At 26.4% G+C, this 27,721-nt stretch overlaps 1 protein-coding gene across 1 annotated transcript in view; it reads right to left on the minus strand.

Moving 5' to 3' along the window:
* LOC111618237 overlaps positions 1–27,721 on the minus strand; it is a 135,306-nt gene that overhangs the window by 51,438 nt on the left and 56,147 nt on the right. The window contains exons 4-5 of the mRNA XM_023359759.1: positions 23,629–23,766; positions 20,443–20,899 (exon numbers count right to left, since the gene is read on the minus strand). Of these exons, the coding sequence (XP_023215527.1) occupies positions 20,443–20,899; positions 23,629–23,766 (595 nt within the window). The remainder of the gene's footprint in view (positions 1–20,442; positions 20,900–23,628; positions 23,767–27,721) is intronic.

Consider the following 27,721-nt stretch of genomic DNA (forward strand, 5'->3'; position numbering starts at 1 on the left):
TAAAGGTGCCATCGAAAATTTATTTATTTATTTTTAATCGAGTAGCATTTAAATTTTAAATGATTGTTATAATGAAGTACAGAACAACTTTTTAAAGTAAAATTTTAAACAATGTTTTGTTTTTAAATTATAATTTATTTTATTTCATTTAAAAATCGCTAATTTAAGAGATAAAATCTACAGTAAATTATTACACAACAACCTGTATTTATGGACTAAAGTAAAATATTTAACTTTTTACTACAAGAAATAGCGCATTGCTTGTTGGTTATTCGATTATCTACAAATCTATCGCTACGAATTATCAAAAAACTAAATATAAAATAAAAGAAAACAGAGCAGAAATTTTTATAAATAGCTTTTGTTTCCATTCATTAAAGGCATCGCCTATATATACAATAGGCAATCACAGCAGAACGTGGCCCTTTCGTCATTGCGTTTGATTACGCAGAGAAAGAGAAGACAGAATTGACGTCATTAGATCTAAACCGAAGCTAACTCGTTAAGCTTAATTCAGTAAAGGCAACAGCAAAAGATATAGCGTTGTTGCGTCGAGCTCTTGGCTCTTCCCAGCTCGCCAACACGCCGCTTATCCGGATGACATTGGTAAATGAATGCTGTCAGGGTTAGGCAGGCACAGCCGCGGGCTTCCGCACAATTTGAGTCGCCTTGTTGAGTCGCTATTGTCTGCCTGGACCTATGTTAGGTCGGCTAAACGCTGGGCTAGTTAATTACCGAAACAGGGAACCTTCGGGCGACTGCCACGATGGCCACAATTCCCGTCACCGCTCAAGTTCCGCTCCACTGCTTCCTCTTAATGAATAAATCTATCAAGATCGGAGTAATTGGTTAAATCTTAAACTGTGCAGGTGGGATCGGAAATCTCCTGCCAAACACCCATAAGTCAGCTCTCTGGCTCCCTTTTGGATGGATAGCAAAATAGATTTAAATTGCTTAATTCTAATGACGCTCCATCATTTAATACGGCCATTAAAATGGAAAAATCTCACCTTTGCTACTGTCTGGACGACGTTTTCCGCTTCGTCGCCTTATCAGTCACTCTGAAAATAAAAATAAAAGAAATTATACATATTTTCACGTTTTTGGGTCTAAATTTTTTTAAAACAAATTTTTATATAATTATCATCTAGATAAAGTTACTACTATATATATATATATATATATATATATATTCTTTTTATACAAGTTGGCTATTACACATAATATAGCTACAGTGGCAATATATCACTTTCTAAATGTATTGTGTTTTTTTTTTTGAGCAGATGGTTGGTTTTTCTTCCATGTAAATTCGAAATTAGTTTAACTACCTAGATAAAATCATTTTTCTTGTTTTACCTAGTGCTTATTTTAATTAAATATATATATATATATATATATTCTTTTTATACAAGTTGGCTATTACACATAATATAGCTACAGTGGCAATATATCACTTTCTAAATGTATTGTGTTTTTTTTTTTTGAGCAGATGGTTGGTTTTTCTTCCATGTAAATTCGAAATTAGTTTAACTACCTAGATAAAATCATTTTTCTTGTTTTACCTAGTGCTTATTTTAATTAAATACCTCCTAATTCATCTATGTAACAGCGTGTAAATTGGGGTTTTATTTTAATAAGGCGTGTTGTTGTGTTGTTGTTGAGTTTTTTTCTTTGTTTTTTTTTATAAAATTCATGCTTCCATACGTTAGTGTAAAGTACATTATTTTACATTGCCACTGTTACATAAATGGAATATATATATTTTGTTTTTGTATTCAAAAATGGTAAATATCCTCTCGAAATAAAGAAAAAAAAAACAATTAGGATTCTAGTAAATTATTTTTTTTATAACTTATCTTACATTATTTCTTGATGATAAATCGGCTGAAACACTGGATCAGGCAGTGCAGACCTTGTTGATAGTAAGCTTCTACAGTATATAATCATTTAACCAAATTCATGTTAAAAGATTTTCTATCCTCCATTTTTTTAAATATAATGTTATATATACAGATCGATCTCTCTTACTTCAAGAGAATAATAAATAAATTTACAGTATGTTCATCTGTAGCTATGTTGTTGGTTGGTGTTTTTTTATTTTTGAATGATGGAAAGTTTTCGTGACGAACAGCATGGTCTTTTCCCTTTTAATATTATGATTTTTCTCTATTTTTGATGATTCTTCTTTAGAGAAGACCATTTTTTTTCCTCCCCATTCTAAAACTACTCTACAGTAGATAAGCAATATGCAGGTGATTCAGAGCAGAAGACTGTATCTACCTACAAAGGTGCAGGAAGGAATCAAGCATTAAAAGCAATTTTTTTTGTCAGTATATATACATATAAGTTCATTTCTATTAAGATTTCTACATCTACTTTCGGTGATTTGTTGGTTTTTTTTAGATTTATTTTTTGAATAACCTAAAAGACAAGGGTGCCATTTGAAGAGAAGGACACTGCCATTTCGGTTTTTCAGTAGAAAATATTAGAGCAAAATGAATTAATTGAGCGTGCCACTGTTTTTTCTTTGTGTTTATTTTTTTAGATGATAGTCTTTATAACTTGTTTTAGATGCTGTTTTTTTTGAGATCATCACTCCCACCGGCGATTAATAACTTCTTCTTCTTCTTCTTTTTTTAACATGGTGGCAGAGTGGTGAATAAAAATCATCCTCCACCAACAGGTACTATGTTTTCTGCTAATACGTCGCTGATATGGAGGTAGATAATCCAGTACATTAAGTTAAAACATACGAAACATACCGGAAATACTACCCTGGAATATTTATCTATGTCACTTGGACTTACACCAAAAAGTTTATTTGGACTTTTATAAAAGGGAGATTCTAAATCTGGTATTCCATTGATGGTGTTTTCAAGTGTTGATGTTTTGGCATAACATTTCGGTTCTAAAACTTTCAATCGCACTTCCTACAGAAAATAAATAAATAAAAATACAATAAAATATTTTAATTTTATTCCAAAAAAATGCATAAATTACAGCTTTTAATGCTAAATTAATCACATACAATTAACGTTAAACAGTCCAATACAACCAAGAAAATAATGCTTTAGATTATATTTTTGGGTAAATAACTAAATTAATTTTTGTGAACTTCCTTCAAAAAATCATAAAATTCTTTTAAAAATTCACTAGAAAATCATGGAGGAGGCCTGAAATAAATATATATATTTTCTCCCCCTCCCTGAAAATGCTGCATTAAATTTACTGATTGATGATTTAATTGACGATTTATTTTAATTTTGAATTTATTTTTAAATCATAAAAAGTTTTAATTAATTTCTATTATACTTAAATTAATTTTTTCTTTAATTTTTAGAATGAGAAATCTCTAAAAATATCAGGAATAAAATTATAGAAAGTCATCACTGACAAATTATCCATTAATAAAAACCATCAAATTTCAATATAAAAGTTATCCAGGAGGCGGAAAAAAAGTCATTAAGAAATAAAATAATCTAAAAAATCATCCAAAAAGTCATTAGCTAATAACAATAAAATCATCCAAAAAATCACCAAGCGATGATGATAAAATCATCCAAAAATCGTTAATTAATAAAAATTTATTCAAAAAAATTGCTAATTAATAGTAATAAAATCATCCAGAAAAATCGTTAATTGCTAAAAACACCTAAAAAATCTTTAATTAACAGAAACGAGTTGCAAAAATCGCTAATTAATAATAATAAAATCTTCCAAAAACTTATTAATTAATAAAAGTTTAACAGAAAAAAAAGCTAATTAATAAATACTCATTCAAAAAATGCTAATTAATAGTAATAAAATCATCCAGAAAAATTGCTAATTATTTAAAAAAAACATCTAAAAATATGTAATTAATAAAAATTTACTCCAAAAATCATTAATTAATAGTAATAAAATCATTAACTTTTAAACATATATAAAGCATTTCTTAAATAAAATCACATAAAAATTACTCACTTAATTGATTATTAATTACTTCCTAAACTTTAAAACATATTTAATAAATAAATAAGTTTATTAACCTCTAATTTATTTAAGAATATAAATCTTTAAAAATTATCACCATAATTCAAATTACAAGAAAGTAATTAATTAATGATAATTCAATATATAATATACTTAAATAATATAAATAAGTTTAATTAAACTCTATTTCATTTATAAGAAGAGAAACCTTTAAAAATCATCATCATCATTAACTAAGAGCATTCTTATAATGCAATTAAGTTATAAGAAAGTAATTAATTGATGATAATTCAATATATAATATACTTAAATAATATAAATAAGTTTAATTAACCTCTACAAATCATCATCATCATCATTAACTAAGAGCATTGTTATAATGCAATTAAGTTATAAGAAAGTAATTAATTGATGATAATTCAATATATAATATACTTAAATAACATAAATAAGTTTAATTAACCTCTACTTTATTTCATTTATAAGAAGAGAAACCTTTAAAAATCATCATCATCATTAACTAAGAGCATTCTTATAATGCAATTAAGTTACAAGAAAGTAATTAATTAATAATAATTTAACACATAATTTTCATAAATAATACATTTTTTAGAATATATTTTATATATTTATATTATTTTTTTCTAATTAAAAACTTTTCTTATTATCCAAAGGTAATTTCCTAAAAGTGACAGCATTCATAATTATTGTTTTGTATGAAAATTGAGGCAACTTCAGTAATTGAATATATGCGTGCATTCTTGCAATGTTTCTAATTATAATAATGGTTTTCACGATATCCTAGTAACATACTTTGCATCATCAAAATTGAATCTATAAAAAAAATGACTCATACGTATATTTAAATTAATTCATAATATACATAATAAATATAATTTTAATTATATTTAACAGTTTAAAGAATTAAAAACAATAGCAATTTAAATCAGTTTTCTCTGATATAAATATATACATTTTATCAGATTTTCACGTCTTGAATAAATAAAGATAAAATAAATAATATTGAAAAATTATTTATTATTATTTTTTTATGTTTTTGAGTAAATTTATGAGTTTTTAGCGTGTTTTTTTTAATTTTTATTGCGTAAACTTGTACTGAAAGTTTTGATAAGTCGGCCGAAAAATGTACTAATTTCTTGTGAATTAATTTAACTATTGTAAAATTAATATACTTTTTATACATTAAAAATATATATATAAATAAATTTCGAATTTATTATTATTATTACTATTTATTTATTAACCTTTTTAAAAATTTTATACCGTAAGTTGTCTCCAAAGTTTTTCTAAATTAATGGAAAAGGAGTACACTTTCAACAAAATATCTTAGATTTTACTATTTAAATATTAAATTAATATAAATTTTAAAATAAATTTAATAAAATTAAAGATAAATTTAGAACTTTATTTTATTTTATGCGCCAAGTTTTCCAGAAAATTTTGGATGAATCAGTCGAAAATTGCTCCATTTTGTTTTCAATAAATTAATTAAAATATTTTAAATTTTCATATTTTAATATTAAATTAAATCGATATATTTTTATATACGTTAAAAAATTAAAGATAAATTTAGAATTAATTCTATAAATAAAAAAAAATCTGAAACAAGACTCGAGTTATAAAGAAGACATTTTTATAGATTTTCATATAAAAATGAATAAGGGTTTTTCTTAGAAAAAAAAAATTCTTAAAAAAATCTTTTTACTGTGTGTGTGTGTGTGTGTGTGTTTTTTTTTTCTAAAAATTTCATTAAATTTCTCAAATTAGTATTTTATATTTAGAATGAAAGAAATTTAAGAAATTATGATGAAAAGATCTAAGAAAAGGTACTTTTAAATCTTGGTACGACATCAAAAGAAAGATTTTTCTTTATCATTATAAAAAGTTCAACTGAACTTTATTTTAAAAAAAGAAGAAGAAGAAAAAGAAAGGTAAAAAGAACGAGATTATTAAAAAATCATAACCATTTTCATATCTTGAAGAAGAAATGTTAAAAAATAAAATATTTAAATTTAATCTTTTAAAAGTAAGTTCTTCCACGGAGTTATGGCATGTAATTAAAAGAAAGGATTAAAAAAATGTTTTTTTTTTTATAAATTTGTAATATATATATAACACATAGACGTATGGATCTAAATCACAATGTATAATTAAGAATACAGATCAAAATTATCCTAAGATTTTAGTATATAATGTGCAGATCTGTGGTTTAAAATGCTGCAAAGATTTCAAACATTACACACGTAGTACAAAGTTACGTAAAAGTTGTACAGGTATTGTAATTATTGGAATGAAATTTGAAAAATTGTAGACTTATAAATTCCCACTGTTGACTGTCTGTCTGTCCTTCGTTATTCTCGAGAACGGTGTTAAGTAAATGAAAATCGAGATAAATATGGAAACATTACGTGTATAAAGTTCCGAGTTATCAGGAAAAGTATGATGTAAAGGGGCAAATAAACTACTAATTTGAGATCGAGAGCATATATTTTAAATTAAATAAACTAAAAATTGTGACATTATCACAATAATTTTGGCTCTTTTAGTATAGAATAATATACTATATATCTGTAGTGTACAATATCTATAGTGAGTTTACAGTATTAATATTTAAATTACGTATCATCAGCGTATAGAATTAATTAAGAAAAATATCAAAATTGTCACAAATTTCGTATATAATATGCAGATGTGTATGGCGAAAAATTTCAGAATATAATTAAGAATATACTGAAAAATTTTAGTATATAATGCGCAAATCTATCATGCAAAATCACCGTGTTATGTAGGAATATATAAGCGAATATTCACAAAGATTTCAAGAAGATACTGCAAATCTATATAAAATATCAATAGAATGTATGTTTATCTGTTTTCTATACACTTCTAAATCATTTGACCGATTGGAATAAATTTTTACTTGTTACTATATAGGATTATGCAGTTATTTTATATGCATTTTTGGTTATAAAATTCCTGTAAAATCGCCGCTGTTCGAATGTAATTACAGAAAAAAAATCAAGTCTAATAAATTATAATTAACTGTAACATTATTGTGAGTAAACCAGAAAATATATAATTAAAAAATAAGCAGAAATTCTTTACAATAGAATAATTATAGTATATAATATATATAATACAATTATTCTATGAGATATAATTAATAAAAGATATCAAAAAATATCCCTTCTGTGTTATATAAAATACATTTTACACAACTAAAAATACCCTTTATCAATAGAACTGATCTTAGAAAAGTAATCAATATAATATAATGAAATTTGGATATTATCGTAGAACAATTCATTAATTATTAAGGAGAAAACACCTCAGAACATTTATATTTTTGATTTTATTCTTTAGAAAATTAAGACACGGAATTAATATGTCTTATTAATGATTTATATCTCCATTAAAGTTACCGAAATGAAGGTATTAATGCGAATAATACTCAAAATTTATACACAGAATTTTATAATTTTGATTTGGATCAATATTACAAATTTTATTCACTTTTTTCCTGTTAATTTTGAGTGTTAATTCTAATTATTTTGAAGATTAACATTTATTCACTTCGGAGAATACTTTTATGTTAATTTTGCCTTTAATTTTACGGTAATTTTGGACTGTATTTTATTAATCAAATTCATTTTGGAGACGAATATTCAGTTAATTTTGAAGACTAAAATCTCATTAATTGGAGACGTATTGTGTTAATTTTGAAAAATATTTTTCAATGAATTTTGACTCTAGTATCTCATTAAGTTTTGGTTGTATTCTATTAATTAAAAATTAGTATATTTATTTTTTTGGAAAATAATTTTAAATTGATTTTTTTGAAGATTTGTATCCCACTGATTATAGATGTAATTTATCAGTGCTTCGTGCAGATATTACCTATTTTCCTGTATTAAAGTCTCAAATGGGTCAACACACATGCTTCGAAAAGTACGGTCCCAATAAACGCAATGAAATGATCTTGAAAAGTCACACTCTAGTCCCAGTACAAAGAGTTTTAGGAAATCGTGAACCATTACAGGCTCCTTTCCGTTGATGTCAGGTTTATCCGACTGACTGACTTTCTGGGTTTCCATAAATTCCCTAAAACTCATCGGATAATCTCTTTTGTAAGGATCTTCCTTGATTCTTTTGCTCTTTGCCTCTCTTGGCCATTCCTCTGAGTTCTCATTAGATTCCTGAAGACCTATTGGATAATCCCTATTGAAAAGATCTCTCTTGATTCTCTTTCTCATACATCTTTTTGATCATCTCTCTGGGTTCTCATTGAATTTCCAAAAACCTATTGCATAATCCCTCTTGAAGGGATTATCCAATGGGTTTTTAACTTTGATATTTCTGTTTTCTTTGGAGACGAATCGAGAGTTTTTGGTTGTTGTTCCTGATAAAAGGAGAAGAGATGATTCGCTCTATCACGTGGCATGTTCTTTTGATAATGATAGAGAAATTTCTGCAGTGTAATATGTTAGACCTAGAATTCTATTTAAAATAACATTTACATGGAGAATAAAACAATTTCTTACAAATTTGTATTGTATTTTATTAATAGTTTCTTTAAAATAAGAGAATGTTCACAATTCTATTAATTTTAGAGAATAGTTTCAATTAATTTTGACTCTAATATTTCAGTAATTTTGGAACGTATTTTTTTAATTTTGGAGATTAATGTTCCGTTTATTGGAGACATATACCATTGATTTTTGAGACTAGTAACTTATTGATTAGAGACTAATATTTGAGAATATTCTCTGACTATAATATTGATTTAGTCGCTAATATTTCATTAATTTTAAGAGTAATCCTAGAAGGTCTTTAAAAATTAATTTAGAAAATAATATTCTATTAATTCAGGAGACGAATAATCTAAAGACATATTCACATACTCTACCAATTTTGAAACTAATATTCTCTTAACTCAAGAGACTAAATATTCCATTGGCTTTTAAAACCAGTATTCTCTTAATTAGAGAAATATTCAAGTAATTTTGAGACTAATAATAATAAAGGAAAATTAGAGACTAATTTTCCTTTCATTTGGAGACTAGTTTTCTATTAACTGAGCTATAGTTCATCAGTTTTAAAGCTAATAATTTACTGATTTTAGAGACTAACTTTCTAATAGTTCAAAGGATTAATATTCAATTAATATTGGAGACTAATATCCTTAATTAGAGATTAATATTTTATTAATTTTAAAGAATATTTCTCTCATAATTTTCAAATATAACACCCGTATAACAAGAAAATAATTAAAATATTTCTCACATTTTTCCAATTCTTTCCTTTGTACAAACAAACATACGCACACTCTAGATGTTAAGCATTATACATTCCTCTTTGCACGTTAAAAAATACAAATTTAATCAGCCGTGAGAATAAATACCATAAAAATATACCAAAAAAAAAAGTAAAACCGTAAGAAAATTTTACTTCACGAAGTTAGATACACGATACTTCTTTATAAAATATAATAAAAATATAAACGAGTGAACGTAATTACGTTATTTTTAAGTCTTAAAATTATAAAAAAAAATCCATCAATGATCTGTTACAAAACACAAATGATTTAAGATGACGTAGAAAGCGAAAAAAATGCCAGAAAAGACAAAAGGAAAGGAACGTTATAAAGAGAGAAAGAGACGTTATAAAAAGAGAAAGAGGTAAGGAAATTTTACAAAAGAGAAAGAAGGACGTTATAAAGGGGAAATTATACATTAGGATAAGGGAATGAGACGTTATAAAGGGAGAAAACAACATTAAAAAGAGTGAAGTTAGAAAAGGGAAGATGTTATAAAGGGAAAAGGGACGTTACGATAAGGAAAAGAGACGTTATAAAAGGGGCGAGGAGAATTAGTCTGTTTATGTATGAAAACGCGATTGTGGGCAATCTGTCAAAGGGATGCCTCTCGGGAGGACTTTCCATGAGAAACTGGCCCTATTTAGATGTTACAAGCATAAAAGGAGAGTTAAAAAAAAGGAAAGGGAACGTTAGAAAATGGGGAAGAGACATTATAAAGGGAAAGAGGGAAGTTAGAAAAGGAGAAAGAAATATTAAGAAGAGAAAAGGAAACGTTATAAAGGAGAAGAAGTTAGAAAAGAGAAATAGACGTTATAAAGAGGAAGAGAAAATTTAAAAAAGAAGAAGGAAATGCTAGGAAGAGAAAGGAGACGTTATAAAGGGGGAGAGTAAAGTTAGAAAACAGAAATAGACGTTATAAAGAGGGAGAGGAAAGTTAAAAAAGAAAAAGGAAATGTTAGGAAGAGGAAAGGAAACGCTATAAAGGGAGAGAGAAAAGTTAGAAAAAGAGATAGAAGGTAAGTAAACGGAAAAAGCAGACTTTAAGATAAAAGAAAAACAGTAAGAAGACGTTAGAAAAGGGAAGAACTCGGTAAAAGAGAGGAAAACGCGCTAGACAGAGAGGTATAAGATCCTACAAAGAAAGTAAATTTTTTAACTGTGAAAAAAAAATATATATATACATATATAATAATAAAAATGAGAAAATGAAATTTAAAATTGTCCAATAATATTAAAGAAAATATTTTCCTTTACAAAAATCTAATTTGTAAAATTTTCCAACTGATAACATTATTATTCCAATTTCCGTTAAGGGCGATAGATACTGTTTTTTTTAAATAGTTTTTAAAATTTTATTTTATTTCTTTTCTTCGAAGAATGGAGAGGTAAAGAAATGCAACTTTTAAATTTGTTTTCTCCTTGATGTAAAGAATAAATAATCATCATAAATTTATTGTTCAATATTTAAATAATAAATCTAAAATATTTATTAAATATAATTAATATTCGAACGAGTTTCATTAGAATTTATACAAATAAAATAATAAAATTAAATTAAATTAAACGTAATTTTATAATAACGACAATAAAAAACTGTCACATTAAATTTAATTATTTAAAAAAATTTATATTATTTATTTAATTATAAACTTTGTTTACAAATAAAACTAAAGCTTTGAGAATTATTTTAAATATGATTAAAATTAAATTTAATTAATTAAAAATTTGTTAGAATGATATAAATTTTTATTTTCATAGTTTTAAAAATTAAACTCTTTAAATAAATAAATTAGTTAATTTTATTTCTGTGTTTTTGTTATTTCTTGATGCAAAAGTATAATTTTCTAGCTATTAATTGTCTATGTATTCTAGAAAAAATTCAGATAAATCTAGAAAAAGTAATTCTATAACTTCCAAAATAATGTAGAAAAATGTAGAAAAATTAATTCTATAATTTCTAGAAAAATGTAGAAAAACTAATTCTATAATTTCTAGAAAAATGTAGAAAAAGTAATTCTATAATTTCTAGAAAAATCTAGAAAAATTAATTCTATAATTTCTAGAAAAATGTAGAAAAATTAATTCTATAATTTCTAGAAAAATGTAGAAAAAGTAATTCTATAATTTCTAGAAAAATGTAGAAAANATATTTGAGTTTTGTAAACTAATATAGGTCACATGTACAACTAATTTGAACTGTAGCAATATATTACATTAATTTTAGTTACAATTTCTGTTATAACTAATTAGACATATCAATATATCTTAACTATAACCATCAATATAATATATCCCAATCTATATCTGGATAGAAACTAACTACATATGCAAATATTCATGTAATTAACACTATTTAGAACATAAATCTTAATTATAATCATTAAAGTAATTAATTTAAAGTTATATTTTTTAACCAGCGAAAATTATTGTGCTGAGCTGCAATTTTTCGTCGCAATGCTCTCAATTTTAGTAGTGCCTTTCCCCTGTAAATCATACTTTTCCTGATATCAATAGAGTTATACCAGTCATTTATGTAACTCCGTTCAGGGGACGTTTTTGAATTGAAATTACGTGACTTCCGATTCATATATAAAGTTAATACAGACATGAAAACATACCAATTAAGCATAGTTTCTTCTAATTAAAGAGCATACTTTAATTAATTAAAACTAATTATATCTCTTTTTATTAGAATAAACTATTTAACAACAAATCTCAATTGAAGTATATAAGGTAATACAGAAAAACACTACTGTTATTAGGGATTGTACAGTACTTTAATGCATATTAATGCTTTATTAATATAGAGTATTGTTCTGTATAGATGTACAGGAATAATATTTAACTTTATAACAATGATTTGTCTTCAGTGACTATATTTTACGTAAAATATTATAGCATTAATATGCAGAAATAATACTAATTACATTTATATTTTCGCTCTCATTCATCAGTCTGTTCGTCTGCCCTTCATTAATCTCGAGAATGGAGTTATACAGATGGAAATCGAGACCAGATATGTGAAATTTATATGTTGGAAGTCTCGATTAACTATAGAAGAACTTATGATCTGGACCAGAAGTCACGTGCTTTCAATTCAAAATGTTATCCAGTACGGAGTTAGTTATTTGGCCCACATGACTCGATTATTATCAGAAGAAGTATGATGTACAGGGGCAAAAAACCCACTAAAATCCAGACCAGATCTAGAGAGCTAGCCAGGAGTCGGAGGACTCGATATACAAACTTCCGGTCTAGAACGGAAATCACGTGATGTTTTTAAATTAAAAGATGATTAAAAATTGCAGGCCGGCATTGTGACCATATCACAATGTATAATTGCACGTTAAGCATAGTTCCTTCTAATTAAAAGAACATAACTTTAAATTATATATACATATATATCTATTTTTTTTAATCAGAAGAAATTGTTTAACAATTTACCACTAACATTTTCACCAAAGTATACGAAGCCAGAACGTACTTTAATAATAAGTACTGCTACTGTTCAATTAAGGAGATGGTATTATTTAACTCAGTCTTATTTATTTCAAGAAAAATTCTAGAAAAATGTTAATGATCTAAAACTGAATCTTAGCACATTTAAGGTCAGACATTCAGGACGTATTTTAATAATAAATACTACTACTACTACCATCCTAATTAAGGGGGGTAGTAGTATTTAACATAGTTTTATTTAAATTAAACTTCAAAAGGTCGCTAGAATTTGCCTTCAGGTATTTTTGTTGATCTTAAATTCTCTAGATGCTTATATATTTTCAAATTTTCTAGTAATAAAAGTTTCTATTCTAATTATAGAATGTGAAATAAAATCTTTTAAAACATCTTTAATGATTCATTTTATATTGAGTTTAATAGGAGTTTTAATTTGATTTTAAATTTAAATATAAGCTTTTAAAGGTAAGAATTCATTGAATTGTTTTTAACAAATATTTAATTATTTTCTTTTAAACAATTCTAATATAATGAAACACTTGTTAGTAAGACTATATAAATTGTATCTGTTTTTAATTCAGTTAAAAAGTTTTTAATGTATATAAAACATAAATGCTAATTATATCAGTTCAATTAACTTAAAAGTTCTAGATTATAAGTTTAAATTTTAAATGTTTAAGAATAGTTTGACATTGTTCAATGTTATAATTATTTTCCTATCTTAAAGATCTATCTAACACTATATCTAAAGTTAGAATAAATGTTTTACTTTTATTGTATTTATTATTAGTAATTTCCCAGACTAAAAGTTTAATAATTTTAGTTTCATCTTTCTTACTTAATATAATGTCAGTATAATGAAACTNGTTATTCTACTTGTATCTATTGATATCGACGTACTTCGCCTCTTATCAAATATATCAATTGTCAATGCAATCAAATTATAACAAGAGGCTATGTAATTATAATTAATTTACATCCTAAGTATAATTATAACAAATTTTAAATCTATAACTAGACCATATATATGTGTTAAATATAATTATTAATATTAACAATATATTTCCATATATACAGAGAATAACACGCTATATGTATTAATTACAATTATTTATATGTACCCTCTGGAATAAAACAATAAATAAATTAGGAAATAAAAGGAAAAAATTAATTGGGGTACGAACCCACATCCATAAGGACATTCTTCATCGCCTAGTACACATTAAAATATCCATACGAATATTTTAATGTTTGATTTACGAGCTGGATATGAACCAACAACTCAACTGTACCTGCACATAAATGTAATAGTTGAGAGTTTACATACAATTCGTATAGTCGTGGGTTCAAAAAAACGTACTCTCAAAGGCAAAATGTATAGTGTTATAATGTGTATTTTGCTTTAAAGACGGACTCGAACAAATGAATGCAACAGTCTCTGTACATAAATGTAAGCGTTGAGGGTTCAGATCCAATTCGTAGAGCATAAGTACTAATAACGCATACACAATGATATAATTTATATTGTTTATCGTTTGTTATTATGTATATTGTATTATTATTATAATACGTATTTTATTTTAGAGCCGTATCTGAACCCAGGACTCTTAATCATATCTATATATAAGGGTCGTGAATGCATATCAATTTTACATATAAGTAAATTTCATTTAATATACCCAACTTTTAACAATTCTCTCGTTTAAATTTAACCATCAAAGCCTCATATTTGAGTTTTGTAAACTAATATAGGTCACATGTACAACTAATTTGAACTGTAGCAATATATTACATTAATTTTAGTTACAATTTCTGTTATAACTAATTAGACATATCAATATATCTTAACTATAACCATCAATATAATATATCCCAATCTATATCTGGATAGAAACTAACTACATATGCAAATATTCATGTAATTAACACTATTTAGAACATAAATCTTAATTATAATCATTAAAGTAATTAATTTAAAGTTATATTTTTTAACCAGCGAAAATTATTGTGCTGAGCTGCAATTTTTCGTCGCAATGCTCTCAATTTTAGTAGTGCCTTTCCCCTGTAAATCATACTTTTCCTGATATCAATAGAGTTATACCAGTCATTTATGTAACTCCGTTCAGGGGACGTTTTTGAATTGAAATTACGTGACTTCCGATTCATATATAAAGTTAATACAGACATGAAAACATACCAATTAAGCATAGTTTCTTCTAATTAAAGAGCATACTTTAATTAATTAAAACTAATTATATCTCTTTTTATTAGAATAAACTATTTAACAACAAATCTCAATTGAAGTATATAAGGTAATACAGAAAAACACTACTGTTATTAGGGATTGTACAGTACTTTAATGCATATTAATGCTTTATTAATATAGAGTATTGTTCTGTATAGATGTACAGGAATAATATTTAACTTTATAACAATGATTTGTCTTCAGTGACTATATTTTACGTAAAATATTATAGCATTAATATGCAGAAATAATACTAATTACATTTATATTTTCGCTCTCATTCATCAGTCTGTTCGTCTGCCCTTCATTAATCTCGAGAATGGAGTTATACAGATGGAAATCGAGACCAGATATGTGAAATTTATATGTTGGAAGTCTCGATTAACTATAGAAGAACTTATGATCTGGACCAGAAGTCACGTGCTTTCAATTCAAAATGTTATCCAGTACGGAGTTAGTTATTTGGCCCACATGACTCGATTATTATCAGAAGAAGTATGATGTACAGGGGCAAAAAACCCACTAAAATCCAGACCAGATCTAGAGAGCTAGCCAGGAGTCGGAGGACTCGATATACAAACTTCCGGTCTAGAACGGAAATCACGTGATGTTTTTAAATTAAAAGATGATTAAAAATTGCAGGCCGGCATTGTGACCATATCACAATGTATAATTGCACGTTAAGCATAGTTCCTTCTAATTAAAAGAACATAACTTTAAATTATATATACATATATATCTATTTTTTTTAATCAGAAGAAATTGTTTAACAATTTACCACTAACATTTTCACCAAAGTATACGAAGCGATATTGTATTTTATGTAAAAATACAGTAGACAGTTCCGGTTTAGACAGGTTTTACAGCGGTAAATTATTGCTGTAGTGGTAAATACTATTGCTATTTACCTCTGTAGCAGAGGAATTAATCAATCATTGTCGTCATTAGGGTGCTTACAAGAAAAATAAGTTTCCAATACTAATTATTATAAGCAGAAGAAGAGTGAATGTACAATACGTATATGTGTCTGACAGTAAAAAACCTCATCATTAATTACAACAATGTCATATCCCTCTAACGATTTATAGAATTATTGAAATTTTCAGTCTTATCGTTCCCTCTAATCTACTTCAGACATAATGTCAACGTGTGATGTCCGAATGCTATTATCCAAATTAAACTCCCCAACACCGTGCTCACTTCATTTATTACAAGTGGTTAAACACGAATTTATGATTCTTAATTATATTAATTTTATTGTTTTTTTTAAATCAAATTAATAAATTAAAATTTGATTTGCCTCAAAAATTAATGATAAAAATGTTCAATAATTAATATAATTGCTCTGATTTCTGAGGAAACTGAATGCAGTAATAAAAGCAAACGTGCCGATTTTTCAAGAAATAGGCCCAAAAATTCACGTAAATATACTTAATTTTTTAAGAAAAGGATGCAAAAATTAACGCAAAACCATAGATTTTTGAATAAGTAAACAATTGAGGTAATCATAGAAGAAATAAAGTGTAAAAATTGATTTAAATTTCTAAGTTTTTTTCTTGTGAAAATAAGAAAAAATAATATTAAAATAAATATTGGCTCAATAATAGAAGCGTGTTACTTTGTAAGAACTATGTGCAACAATTAATGGTAAATACATCAAATTTTTTGAATAAATATATGCCAAACTTGAACTATGTGCAAAAATTGATAGAAATATATGTAATAGATGCAAAAATATCATTTTTATCGATTATTTTACTTATTTTTACGTATAAACTTCTTTCCTATATTGAAATTTTAACACACTTCTTACTTAGTGGCGTTATTTCGAGGAGACAAAGACACTAATTCGATTAACAAAGATAGGAAGTGATTAGCGAACCAACACGCTGTGTATTTTTTTTTTAAAACCGTAATAAAAGAAATGGAAGAAGTAGGTGAGAACGGCAGTTGACGACCAGATCTAATTGCATTTCTTTTTCACGACAGAAAAATGTCATAGGTCAACGTCATGTATTCATTCAACATCTCCAGAGAAACAAGGCAATAATAATAATATTAATACACTACCGAATACATTCATAAATATAAAATTCCCTTGTCAAAAAATCATAAATAATTTGTAGAATAGGCTTTAAAATTTCTAAAATAAAAAAAAATTCGAGTTGCAGAAGTTGAAGTTCTAAAAAAAATCTATTCCTAGTTTTTATCCTTTTTTAAAGTGATGCATATATTCTACATAAACATAAAAATCTTCTATTAAAATTTATAAAAATTCTATATTAAGAAGAGTAAAGTTTCAAAGAATTCTATTTTCGATTGCTCTTAACTTAAAATGTTGCATCACATAGAGACAAAAAAAAAAACAAACTTTGTTTACTATATTCTTTAAAAATACCCTTTTTACCCTTAAAAATACCCTTATTAATCCTTATAGCTTTGAAGAGTACACTTATTAACCCTTATAGCTTTGAAGAATACCCTTATTAACCCTTATACCCTTCAAAAAACACAATTTTTAATTGTTATCACTTCAAAGCAAATTATACATTCAACGTGAAATTTTCTATAGAATCTTTTAAAATTTCTATTAAAATGATTTATAATTACTAATAGGCTTTTAAAAAATAATACAAATTTTAGAGACTAACTTTCTAATAGTTCAAAGGATTAATATTCAATTAATATTGGAGACTAATATCCTTAATTAGAGATTAATATTTTATTAATTTTAAAGAATATTTCTCTCATAATTTTCAAATATAACACCCGTATAACAAGAAAATAATTAAAATATTTCTCACATTTTTCCAATTCTTTCCTTTGTACAAACAAACATACGCACACTCTAGATGTTAAGCATTATACATTCCTCTTTGCACGTTAAAAAATACAAATTTAATCAGCCGTGAGAATAAATACCATAAAAATATACCAAAAAAAAAAGTAAAACCGTANGTATAAGCATATAAAAATAGGCAGGTCTAGACACATATAAACAACATAAAGTTCTATGGATTAGATTAATGGGATAAAAGGCAACAAAATTCATAGGCAATACATAGACTTCTATGGAAAATGCCCCTGTTTAGGTGTTTGACATGTGAAAAAAAACACACGAAACACGTTGGTCAGGTACGAACCCACGGCCTGACTAACGTGCTTCAATTATAACTGTTGTTCGACACGTATTGTCTGGGTTCTTCATGGATTGAATAAGGCAACTCAATACATTTCTATAAGAAATTAGCCCCTATTTAGATATCAGACACGTGAAGAAACCTGGGAAAACTTCACGCAGCCAGCACGCTGGTCAGGAGCGAACCCAATCCCCGACCAATATACTTTAGTGACGTTATCCACTCGAACATGTTCTATATAGGAAACCCGAGAAATTATTCCAAAATTCTCTAAAAATTCACCCCCAAAATGACCCTAAATTATCGAATAGCCATTTTAAAAAATGCGCAGTTACATAAAGTTAGTAATAAACAGAAAATTGAAGATTTAAAGAAACCCAACTTGCAATTGCTGTCGGTTACAACACCGAACATGGCACATACTTTATATAGAAANCATTAATATCTAGATATTGCAGTATTAATAGTTGATCTTTATAGGGCTTGCACTACACCTAAACTATTGAGTCATTTTGACTTTTGGATCATAGGAATGAGAGTCAAGTACAAAGAATTAAGTCAAATTTTAAAAATTTCTTTTCTGATAGTCATTGAATTCTTATAATTAAATATTTATACTTAAAATAATACTAATATTAAAGTATAAGAGAGGAGGGGGAAAAAACAAAATGAAAAAAAAAATCTTCGTTGAAATCCAACTTGATATATCTGAAAGCTCACACAACTTTACTAAGAAATATGACAAACGCGTGTCAATACAAGTCAGTGTAGAATCAATAAGACATTCATCACCAAGAGAAAGAAATAACCAGATGCCAAGGTGCAATGAGACATACTCTCATTGTTTCTGCTTTATTTGATGTTATCTAAAGTTGAACACAAAGACTATATTGAAGTTGGAATCGAGAAAATCTGTTGATAATTGCAATTTTAGTTTCTCTAATTGCGAATTGTCCGTTCTCGTTTAGTTTCCAGATAATTAAGATGATTTCTACTTTCTCTCAGATGTGTGGAAATTAGAAATGAATTTAGAAACACGATCCTTTGATCTATTAAAATGATTTCCTATCCGTTTTGGGAGTGTTAAAGTGGAATTTATTTTATTAATTATAGCTTATTTTTATAAAAAAAAAATTATCAGTTTTCTCGGTTTTTATCACTTCTAAACTTAAATTTAATATATAAACAGCGTGTGTAATCAAAAAAAAACGAATTGGGACCGAACCCACTCCTTTTACTAAATTTCGGAATGGGTATGGTTATCAAGCGAGAAAAGTTAGAAATTTAGAAATAAATACAAAAGATATTTAGTTTTTCATTTGTGGATTGAACCCACGTTTGCACTAATATTCTTGTAAGACAAATTTAATCATTTTCTCGTACGAGATAAACTGAGTAACCGAGAATTAAATTTAAAAACTACCTCTATACAGTTTTATATCTGAGAGCCGAACCCACGTCTCTACTAATATTTATATTGTATAAACGTACAATATGATGAGAGATAGATTAAAAACCTAAATATAAAATATAAAAAAGGATTTGTTTCTAAATAGTATTTGGCTCTATACTTAGGACCGAACTCACGCCTTTACTGGTTCATTGGATTAGATTATCACAAGAAAAAGTTCAGAAATCGAGATGTAAATATATAAATGATTATATATGAATATCATTTAGCATTCGAGAACCGAACCTACATTCTTCTTTAATATTCATAATGGATTCGGTTCTTACCCGAGTATAACCATAAAACTAAGTTACAAGAAAATGTGCTTCTGGAATGAAACCGAATCTGAGACTTTTTCCTATACTCAAAAAAAAGGGGGCTTGGTTCTCATTAGCGATATAGAAATTGAGATACAAATAAGAAAAGACGTTCTGTTTTAAATAGGGACCGAACCCGCGACTTCTTCTTATACTCAGAATGGGATTTGGTTCTCATTAGCAATATAGAAATGAAGATATATATGTAAGAAAAGACTTTTCGATTATAAATGGGACCGAACCCACGTTCTTTAATAATATTTAAAAATTTATTTAACTTCTACTTGAGGACAAATATACTAAAAATTCACATTTAAATAATAGTTCTGAATAGGTCCATCCAGAACCATTGTTTAAATTGAAAAAGTTCGGTTCCCATTGAATTTAAACGAACATTACTGTATAATTCTTAGGGTAAATACACAGTTCCTTCTCTTCTCGCTTCAATTATCAATCACTTATTAACAGAACACGATATTAATTGTTCTTAAGATAAAGGAAAAATAGTACTTACTGTTTGTCTGATCGCTGTTCTCATCAAGGGTATATCAGGATTGGCAAGCAAAATAGCATCGGCTCCAGAGTCTGCAGCAGCATGACACCTGTGACGATGTTGTTCAGCAATTTTCGCCATTAACTGAGTTCTCGATTTTTTCATGGCAATTCTCTTCCCCAAATATCCGACAGTGGCGTATTCCAACAATGATGCAAACACCATCACAAAACACGTTCCAAGATATACGTCGATGCTCTTTATATAGGATATTTTTGGTAAGGCTGCGTTTGTGCTGGACATAAGTGTAGTCATAGTTAGCACTGTCGTAACACCTAAGGCTACACGTGCTGGTGTTGCGTTTCTATGGAGCCAAAACGACACCCATGATATGATGACAATTAAACCGGCTGGAATGTAAATTTGAATAAGATAATATCCCATACTTCGGACGAATTGAATTTCGCATGCTAAACGTGAATAATTTCCTGTTGAAAATGGGAAAAACGCACATTAGTGATGCATAACTAAACACATATAATGTCTAAGCAGTAATCATCTAAATACATGTATAAGCATATAAAAATAGGCAGGTCTAGACACATATAAACAACTAGATACATGTCTAAACATGTCTAAATTCAAATAATACATTCTAAATACACAAAAGCACATGTCTACACGCATCTAGATATCTAGTACGTGTAGTAACACATACAGACAAAATATTTACACATAGAAAGGACTGTATGAACATACTTTACATAAAAAATCGCAATCTTACATTTTTTGGATATAATGTGACATATGAAACATTTTTAGACAATTCCAAAATATGTACTGTACATACACAAGAATACACTCACGTGATATCGATATACAGTCATTTACGAAAGCATTTTAGTATATTTTACATAGAAAAACAGAAGTTTTTGGACACGATTTACTGAATGCAGTGTTTAAATTTTTTGGATTTTGTGTTTGGATTTTTTGGATTAATGTTTGAATCTCTTTGGGTGCCGTGTTGGATCCTCTTGGGTTCAGTGTTTGGATCTCTTTGGGTGCAGTGGTGGATCGCTTTGGGTGCAGTGTTTGGATCTCTTTGGGTGCAGTGTTTGGATCTCTTTGGGTGCAATGTTTGGGTCTCTTTGGATGCAGTGTTTGGGTCTCTTTGGATGCAGTGTTTGGATCTCTTTGGGTGCAGTGTTTGGATCTCTTTGGGTGCAATGTTTGGGTCTCTTTGGATGCAGTGTTTGGGTCTCTTTGGATGCAGTGTTTGGATCCTTTTGGGTTCAGTGTTTGGATCTCTTTGGGTGCAGTGTTTTTGGATTCTTTGAATGCAGTGTTGGATTCTTTGAATGCAGTGTTGGATCCTTTTGGATTCAGTGTTTAGATCTTTTTGGTTTGTAGTGTTTCGATTTTTTAAACATGGATTACCTAAAAATATTCCACACCCAAAAACACAATTTCGAATTTTTTGAACATGCATTTTTTTAGATATAATTTTGGACTTTTTGGACATGGCATTGGAAAGTAACTTGATTCATATTTTCATACAATTATTTAAAACACGTCAACATAATTTTATATCCAAAAAATTAGCTTTCGTAGTTTTTAGATATTAAAAATACATCACACCAGAGCATTTTCTCGCGACCACAAAATTATCTTTCAATAAATTTAGCTCGATGTAGACGATAAACAATTTACGTGTCAAAAAAATCGTTTCAGATTGATGAATGATATTATTTATTATAAATTTTTATTACGTAAATCCAAAAGAATGAAAAAAAATATATATATATTTTTTTCCATAAAAAAATCATAAATATCTAAAGTTATTATAAGTAAAAACTTATGTTTTCTTGTATGATTGAATGGGAATTTAAGGAATGTATAGAAGATAATAAGAGCTTAAAAAAAAGAGAAAAAATAATCCAGATTTTGAGTAGTAAGAATTTGAGATATTCAAATCAAAAACACGAAATATCAATATAAAGATAGAAATGTAGTAAACACGATCGCATACTGAACCCAATCTCCATAGGAATGTCTAGAAAAAAAGAAACACATCTAAAAAGTTAAAGGAGGAAAAAAAATATCTTTTCGTATATCAACTTATTTCTTAATAAAATTGATTAAAAAAATATAATTTCCTCCCCCCAAAAAATCTTTAAAAAATATAATAAACTAAGTAAGAATAACTTTAAAAATGCTTAAAACTACAATACACAAGCAAACATACCTTTAGAAATGTTTAAATTTATAAAATGCAAAAAATATATATATAATAGGACAATAAAAATTCATCAAGTGAATAGAAAGTGAGAGAATTAAAGATAAAACACAGAAAATTTTACTAGAAAATTTACAATTTCTAATACAAGATAGTTTGTATAGATAATAAACTTTTAATATTTACGATCGTAGAGGATTACAAGTATGAAAATTATAGAAATAATTCAACTTAACAATACGGAAATATATTAAATAGCGTTTAGAATACAAAATACCAAATTACACGTGTAAAAAAAAAAACCAGTAAAACATTATATTGTAAATGTTAATCATTTATTTTTCTTAATGGGAGAGAAAGCTATAATAACATGCCTCAATATTTATTGAGTTTTTATAAATACAACAGTAGGGTGAGGTATATTAAGGCGTTAAGGTAGGTTTTTTTGTTTATATATAAGTTCTAACAATACAAATACAAAATACCAAATTAATTATTAAAAAAATCAAGCTAAATATTACGTTTTAACAGCTAGTAATTTATTTTTCTTAACAGGAAAAGTTTCTCTGTATTTATAAAATAATTCTCTGTCTATATACAATAAATATTGCTAGAGTCACTTTCTAAAAAAAACAAGATATATTTAAACAAAAATAATACAATCCGATAATAGAAGTAAATAGTTACATTGATTGCATGGATCAGTAGACATAGTCATATCTAAAAGTTGTGTGTGTCTTTGTGTATATACTATCGNTACCTTTCAAAGAAAAGATAGATTAAAGAAAGATTTTGGACAAAGAATTAACAAATGGTCTTTTATTACAGATTTGTAAAACCCAACTTTACAAAAAAAACAGAGGATTTTTTTCCTCCTTTTTTTGATTTTTCTTCTAAAATCACGTCTCTAAACAAACGAGATTATTTTTTAAAAAAATCGATATTTAAAGATTTAATTAATTTATTTTATTATTTATTTACCTGTTGTGAGATGAACTTCCTTTGAACTTTGTCGATGCCCTCTGACCTTAAACTGTGGCAGTTCGACTTCTGTTGACATTCCAACAGAATCTTCTCCCTTTTGCCATTTATATCGTATATCCTGCATCGTGTAGCCGACTGCAAACATTAGAAAAAAGATTGGTTTTTGATGTGGTATAAATAGAATTTTTCTTTTAAAAATAATATTAAATGTTATACGCGATTATTCTATATAAATTATGCTCAAATTTAATCTAGAAACACTCATTTCTATTATAATGTAAGAATTCTTTGGTATTCTTAATATGTTCCTAGTGTGTTCCTGTTTTCTAGTATTATTTATTACGTAGCTTTAGTGTTCCTAATATGCTCTTTGTAAGGTCTTAATAGTGTTTTTTTTCCTAGTATGTTCTATTATATATCTTGTACTCTGTCTAGTGTGCAAAATTGCTCCTAGTACATTCCTAGTATCCACTTTGTGGTACTTAAACGTGTACCTAATAAACATTTTGTGTTACCGGGTACAAGCTTAAGCACCACAAAGTGTTTCTAGTAGGTTGGCTTTTCTAGTATAGCTCTAATACGCGCTATATATTGTCCGTAGTGTGCACTAGTGTACTCTAATACATTCCAATTATTCATTTTTTACTGTTTTAGTGTGTACTAACATAGTAGGAACACTACAAAAAGTGTTCCTGGTGTTTTTCTATTGGTTTTCCTAGTATAGTCATAGCTTGTATATTACTAGAATACTTCTCATATGTTTCTAGTATGTTCCAAACAATCATATCTTTGTATTATAATGTACAGTATATAATATAGTAGTTTTACATATTATTAAATTATATTACATTCCTTCTATAAATAGTAAATTCAGATAAATTTATATTATTCTGAGAATAATTTACAGAGAGATTACAAATGTAGTATACAGATTAAACATTTAAATCTAATTATATTTATTCCAAATGTAATTTATTTATTAACTTATTCTCCAAATTATAAGTTGTAAGCTGTACTTATATTATATATTAATTGTACACTCAATTATATTGTAAATATCCTTACAAGCTTAATTATATTTCTATTGTACTGTACAATGTACTGTACTGTATATACTTTGTGTGTTAGCGCTTTTAACGCCATAAACGCTTTACGAGTGTAGCACTAATTTCTTCATACATTTCCCTCATTTTTATGAATAAAAGTTTAAAAATAAAATGAATATTATTAATTCCATTAAATCGATTTAAATGCTGGATTACATTTTACAATATATATATATTTTTTTCCATAAAAAAATCATAAATATCTAAAGTTATTATAAGTAAAAACTTATGTTTTCTTGTATGATTGAATGGGAATTTAAGGAATGTATACAAGATAATAAGAGCTTAAAAAAAAGAGAAAAAATAATCCAGATTTTGAGTAGTAAGAATTTGAGATATTCAAATCAAAAACACGAAATATCAATATAAAGATAGAAATGTAGTAAACACGATCGCATACTGAACCCAATCTCCATAGGAATGTCTAGAAAAAAAGAAACACATCTAAAAAGTTAAAGGAGGAAAAAAAATATCTTTTCGTATATCAACTTATTTCTTAATAAAATTGATTAAAAAAATATAATTTCCTCCCCCCAAAAAATCTTTAAAAAATATAATAAACTAAGTAATAATAACTTTAAAAATGCTTAAAACTACAATACACAAGCAAACATACCTTTAGAAATGTTTAAATTTATAAAATGCAAAAAATATATATATAATAGGACAATAAAAATTCATCAAGTGAATAGAAAGTGAGAGAATTAAAGATAAAACACAGAAAATTTTACTAGAAAATTTACAATTTCTAATACAAGATAGTTTGTATAGATAATAAACTTTTAATATTTACGATCGTAGAGGATTACAAGTATGAAAATTATAGAAATAATTCAACTTAACAATACGGAAATATATTAAATAGCGTTTAGAATACAAAATACCAAATTACACGTGTAAAAAAAAAGACCAGTAAAACATTATATTGTAAATGTTAATCATTTATTTTTCTTAATGGGAGAGAAAGCTATAATAACATGCCTCAATATTTATTGAGTTTTTATAAATACAACAGTAGGGTGAGGTATATTAAGGCGTTAAGGTAGGTTTTTTTGTTTATATATAAGTTCTAACAATACAAATACAAAATACCAAATTAATTATTAAAAAAATCAAGCTAAATATTACGTTTTAACAGCTAGTAATTTATTTTTCTTAACAGGAAAAGTTTCTCTGTATTTATAAAATAATTCTCTGTCTATATACAATAAATATTGCTAGAGTCACTTTCTAAAAAAAACAAGATATATTTAAACAAAAATAATACAATCCGATAATAGAAGTAAATAGTTACATTGATTGCATGGATCAGTAGACATAGTCATATCTAAAAGTTGTGTGTGTCTTTGTGTATATACTATCGGTTACCATAGCAATAACAGTATAGAAACACTCAACCTTACATTTACTATCTGGAATGATAAATTACGGATACAATTTTGATATCGGATAATCTACTTGTAGTAAATTTCTTTAACATTTTTTTCAAAAAAAAAAAAAAAATCTCCAAACACATATATATCAAAAAAATTTAATTTTATTTATGGTTATTAAAGTAAAGTTTACGTGTAACCAAGTAAATAACATTACTCAATTGTTTTAGTGTTATTTTTTTTACTTAAATCAAAGAAATTTTCTTGAAATTTATAATAAAAAAAAAGGATTTTTTGACGAGAAAATAATACATTTTTATTAAGAAAATTAACAGAAAAATCAATTATATTATTTATTATTATTTTTTTTTTGTATACAACACGAAGTTTTGAAGAAATATTTTATTAATTCAGTAAACTCTCATCAAATTTTCAATAAACCTAATCGAATAAGTGAGGTTTTTAGAAAAATGAAGTAAAATTTTATCTTAAAAGAGTAATATCATAACATACAGCAAGGTTTTCTTTAAAAAATCTATGAGAGTTTTTTTAGAAAATATATTTTTTTAAAAAAATTCTTGTATTTTTCTATATAAAATTCTAGAAATATTTATATAGAAATTTTATATCTTTATAATTGTGATTTTTTAGAAAATCTATCTAACAATTTGCTTTGCTTTTTTTTAAAAAAAGAAATTCCTATGAGAATAACTTTATAGAAAAATATAAAAATACGAGAAGTTTTTTAATGAGATATATAAGAATATATATATAAAAAAATACATAAAATTGTTTTCATATTTTTTATACTTTCCTCACATTCTATTTCGTCTAAAAAATCTACAGTTAATTAAAAATCTCATAAAAATCTAATCGAATAAGCAAATAGTTTTTGAAAGCTCGAAGCAAATTTTACGTTAATAAGAAAGAAATATTTAAAAATACATAATAAATTTTTCTAAAAACTATATAAAATATGTAAATTCTTTAGAAAATATTTCTATAGAGCAAAATATGTAAATTCTTTAGAAATTATTTTTATAGAGCAACGCATTTTGATAAAAACAGAAAAAGTTTTCATCAAAATGAAACAAATAAAACTTTTTCAGAAAACAGAATAGTTTTGTAATTTTCTTTTTTTTATTCTGAATTTTAAAAGAAATGTCTTGCAATTTAAATTCATTAGAAACATAAGAACATAGAAATTACAGCACTGTTTTTCATGTTTTTCACATCGTCAAAGGAAATATTTTAGTAGATTCTATGAAAAAAACTCATCTAGAAACCCACAAACACTAATTGACTCAAGAAATCTCGTAAAAAAAAAACCCTGCAGAAACTCTAACTGTTTAAAAAATCTTTTCAAAATGATGAGGTTTTTCTATAGAAATTCTAATTGATTCAAATATCCTCACCAAAACACCAGAAACTCCAACTGGTTCAAAAAAACTCTCATAGAAAAACCCTAGAAACTCTAATTGATTCAAAAAAAACCCTGCCAAAAATTCCAGAAACGCTAATTGATTCAAAAAATCCCCAAAACACCCAGAAACTCTAATTAATTCAAAAAACCGCTACCAAAACACCCAGAAACTCTAATTGATTCAAAAA

Source organism: Centruroides sculpturatus, unplaced genomic scaffold, assembly GCF_000671375.1.
Source record: "Centruroides sculpturatus isolate CEXI.00-Female unplaced genomic scaffold, Cexi_2.0 scaffold145, whole genome shotgun sequence".
Taxonomy (NCBI): domain Eukaryota; kingdom Metazoa; phylum Arthropoda; class Arachnida; order Scorpiones; family Buthidae; genus Centruroides; species Centruroides sculpturatus.